At 67.3% G+C, this 3374-nt stretch overlaps 1 protein-coding gene across 1 annotated transcript; it reads left to right on the top strand.

The window, feature by feature from the left end:
• Positions 1-27: 27 nt before the first annotated feature.
• On the top strand, positions 28-2489 carry LOC111745562. Its single transcript, XM_023536496.1, has 2 exons — positions 28-1785; positions 2131-2489. The coding sequence occupies exons 1-2, from the start codon at positions 1190-1192 to the stop codon at positions 2222-2224; spliced, it is 690 nt and encodes a 229-aa protein (XP_023392264.1). The 5' UTR covers positions 28-1189; the 3' UTR covers positions 2225-2489.
• Positions 2490-3374: the final 885 nt, after the last annotated feature.

Genomic DNA, 3374 nt, shown 5'->3' with positions numbered 1-3374 from the left:
GGCCCCGGGCTGGGCCCACTCACCACCAGCCTCCCAGCGCCGAATATGGAAGCTACTAAGTAGCATCCCAAGGTGCAGGCCAGACCAGGCGCAGAGGGGGCCGTTACCCACCCAGACTCACGGCCTTGGGCTGGACGTGACCTGGGGGAGACTGCGGAGCTCCCACAGGACTGCCTCCCGCCTGGACACGGGCCCAGCCGGCAGCGGCTGGGGGTGGGGCAGGGCCCAAAGAGCCCCACTCCCTCCCCCTCCCTTCCCCTGCTCAGAGGTGCGCCCAGGCCTTGATGGGTGCCCGCTGTGCTTGTCCTGGGTGCTGCTCCCCGCTCCAAGGATGCCGACCACGGGCCACCAGAGAGCCCTGCTCCAAAGTTCGCGTCCCAAACACTTCAGACGCCTGTGTGTCCACCCAGCCGCCCCTTACAGAGATCCTAGCCCCAGGCCGCCCGCTTCCAAAACCTGAACTTTAAAGACAAAGGCCAGAGGCCGAGGAGGAGGAGGAGGCCCAGCTCCCAGCGATCAAGCAGCTGCAGGTGACAGGGTGAGCTGCGGCCAGCCCCACAGCATGTTTTGCTAATGACCTCATCCAAGCCAGGCCTGGGGAGCGATTCACAGATTCCCCCGGAGGTGAGTGGTGCCTCGAGCCCTGTTAAGTGCTTTTCCCAGGCAGCACCTTGGGGCCCGAGGCCCGGAAGGGCCGGAGGGCATGACCTTGCAGACATACCTGGGTGGCTCTGGAACTCAGAGAAAGAGGCAGCCAAGTGGGCAGGAGGGAGAAGCACAGGCCTCACCCAGGGGTCGTGATGGGAGCCACACACATCTTGGAATTGGGGTGCAGACCCGAATGAAGGCCCTGGCTCTAACCATTGTTCCCCGAGGGCCAGTGCTCACCTCGGGGAAGGCTGGGGGTGGGGGGCTGGAAAAGCACACCACACAGGAAGGGGGTGCCCAGCAAGGGCCCGGCACACACACCCTACAGGCAGGCGGCCTGGCTGGGACAGCTCAAGGCCCAAGTGAGCCAGCCCTAAACGGGCCCCGCCGCCCACGCTAGCCGCCGGTCAGACCCCAGACCCACCCTGACCTTACCAGCACCATAGTGGGGCAGGCTCTGGGCAGCCCCTGCCCACCAGGAGCAGATCTGGGTCTAGCCAGGGGCTGCTGGCACCTGTCCCTGCTTTGGAAACACCTCTCAATGGCACCACACTACAGGGCTTTGTTCTCCATCAAAAGAGCAGGCTTACAAGGCCAGCCCCAGATGCCTCGGCCCAGGGTACCCCTTGGGGACACTGGCCCTAGGAATGAGCCAGGCCCAGACCTGCCCAATCCACTGGGGGTGCAGAGGCGGCCCTGGTCCTCAGAAGAACGTGCTTGTGTTCTGGAGCGACAGCGGACATCCGCCACACTGCCCCCAGCCACGGTGGCCCACGCTTGTGGCCCACGGCCCGGGACAGCACAAGCCCGGAGGGAGGACGAGGCAGAGCCCAGGAGACGGAAGGGGGCATTTCGGGGTGGGGCAGACGGAGACCGGACCTGCGGACGTGGGCCACAGGGAACAGGCCCCGTGGCTGAGGTCTGGCCCTACTCACTGTCCTGTGCAGCCCGCCCCCGGCTCTGCATTCTGGGGGTGCAGGGACCTCAGAGGAAAGGGACAGGGGTGGAGCCCTGGGATTATTCCTGGAAGGGTCAGGGCCACAGTGCTTGCTTCGTCCCTGGACTGGACTGGGCGCCCCTCCCCCACCCACCAGAGGCCAGGGAGCAGGACCCTAGAGGCTACGAGGAACCCCGAAGGTGAGCTCAGCACGCACATCATCCCCGTCTCTCGTGTGTGCATAATGCGCGCTCACGCTTTAACTGGAAAACAGGGAGAGGCTGGAAGGGTTCTGTAGAACGTCACCCCCAGGCCCACCCCCCAGAGAGCGGCCCCTGCGCGCCGCTGTGACGGAGGTGGGAGGCGTCCCCGCACAGACAGGTGGCGGCCCGCGGCCCCGCACACTTTCTCCTCGCACAAGCAGAGGGTGGACAGAGCCGTCACAGTCAGCAGCGTCCCCGCCCTGGGTGTGACCACTGACAACAGATCTCTGGCCACCGGGAGGTGACGAGTGCTATCTTGTTCTACTTCTGTGCTTTTTCCAGCTCACCGAAACCGCGGGGGGCCCGCCACCTTGGGGCCCGCCGCCTATTTCCTTGGCTCAGGCTCCAGCCGAGGTACCACCCAGCAGCGGGGTGACCCACAGGGAAAACACCGCCGGGCCTCCGGGGGAGACGGGCTGCACTCGGTGGGCCGCGGGGAGAAGGGGAAGTGGTTGCTGGAAGATGGACGGGCTGGCAGCGGCCTGACCCCTCACCTAGTCCTTCCTGCCAAGCCTCGTTTCCTGTCTGCAAAATGGGGTGGTTCATGGACGCTGCCTCTCCTGGGGTCCCGCGCGCCTCACCACCACCACCCACTGTATCGCCTGTGCTGAGAACCACCTCGTCTTACTGTCAGCATCTGGGCGAGCAGGACGGGGAAGGCAGGACGGACAGGCACAGGAAGCAGGAGGGGGGCTGCTGGCCCCCCACCCCCTACCCCCGCGTGTGCTTGCAGGGCGATGAGGACGGCAGGCTCCCCCAGACGCGAGCACAGAGGACAGGGAGAATGGAGGCCTGGCGCCTTGGCCCCCAGACCCCCACAGGACGGACTCCGGTGCCCGACGGGCCCCAAGAAACAGCACTAGATGGAGGCGAATGCCCATGTGGGCAAAACATCTCCGGTCCGAGGCCCTGGGGAGCGGACGGGAGGGAGGGGAGGGGAGCGGAGGGGAGGGCGCCGGCGGCTACGGGAAGGGCCTGAGCCCGGCTCCAGGGAGGGGACGGACGGCGGCAAGACCACAGGTTTAAGGGCACCAGGAGAGAGTTGGCAACGCCAGCCCCAAGACCAAACTTCTCAGGAGCCCAAAAGAGAAGACCCGGCGGTGACCTGTGACCTCATGACCCCCACACCACCCACCAGCTCAGGTGCCCAGCTGGCGCCGTGGGGGGTGGGCAGCGGGCTCAGGGTTCACCTGAGCTTCCGGGGGAAGGGGCTCTGGCCCAGAGCCCCGCTCGCGGCAGGGACGCAGCAGCGGAACACAGGTGGGGACTCCCGCGCTGCGGCCCCTCCCCCGGGTTCGCCCGAGCCGGGGTCCGCACGAGAGCGACCGGGACAGTGATGCCCACGGAGGGGGCCCAGAGGGGCCCAGAGGGGCCCAGAGGGAGAGGGTCAAGGCTCGATGTGGCGCAGCCGCGCGGCCGGCCTCGGCCTCGGACCCGGGCCGGGGAGGGAGGGAGGGAGGGAGGGGTGTGTCCCCTGGGCCCTGGCCCGGGGCCAAACACTCGCGGGCCTCCCCGCCCCCCAGGGA

This window comes from Pteropus vampyrus, unplaced genomic scaffold (assembly GCF_000151845.1).
Source record: "Pteropus vampyrus isolate Shadow unplaced genomic scaffold, Pvam_2.0 Scaffold157, whole genome shotgun sequence".
Lineage (NCBI taxonomy): Eukaryota > Metazoa > Chordata > Mammalia > Chiroptera > Pteropodidae > Pteropus > Pteropus vampyrus.
Note: the sequence above shows the minus strand (reverse complement) of the source record. Positions and strands in the feature narration are given on the sequence as shown.

Coding starts and splice junctions, on each gene's coding strand:
- LOC111745562 (XM_023536496.1), top strand. CDS start 1,190: ATGGCACCACACTACAGGGCTTTGTTCTCCATCAAAAGAGCAGGCTTA. Junction 1,786..2,130: donor GGCTACGAGGAACCCCGAAG/GTGAGCTCAGCA, acceptor TGCTTTTTCCAG/CTCACCGAAACCGCGGGGGG.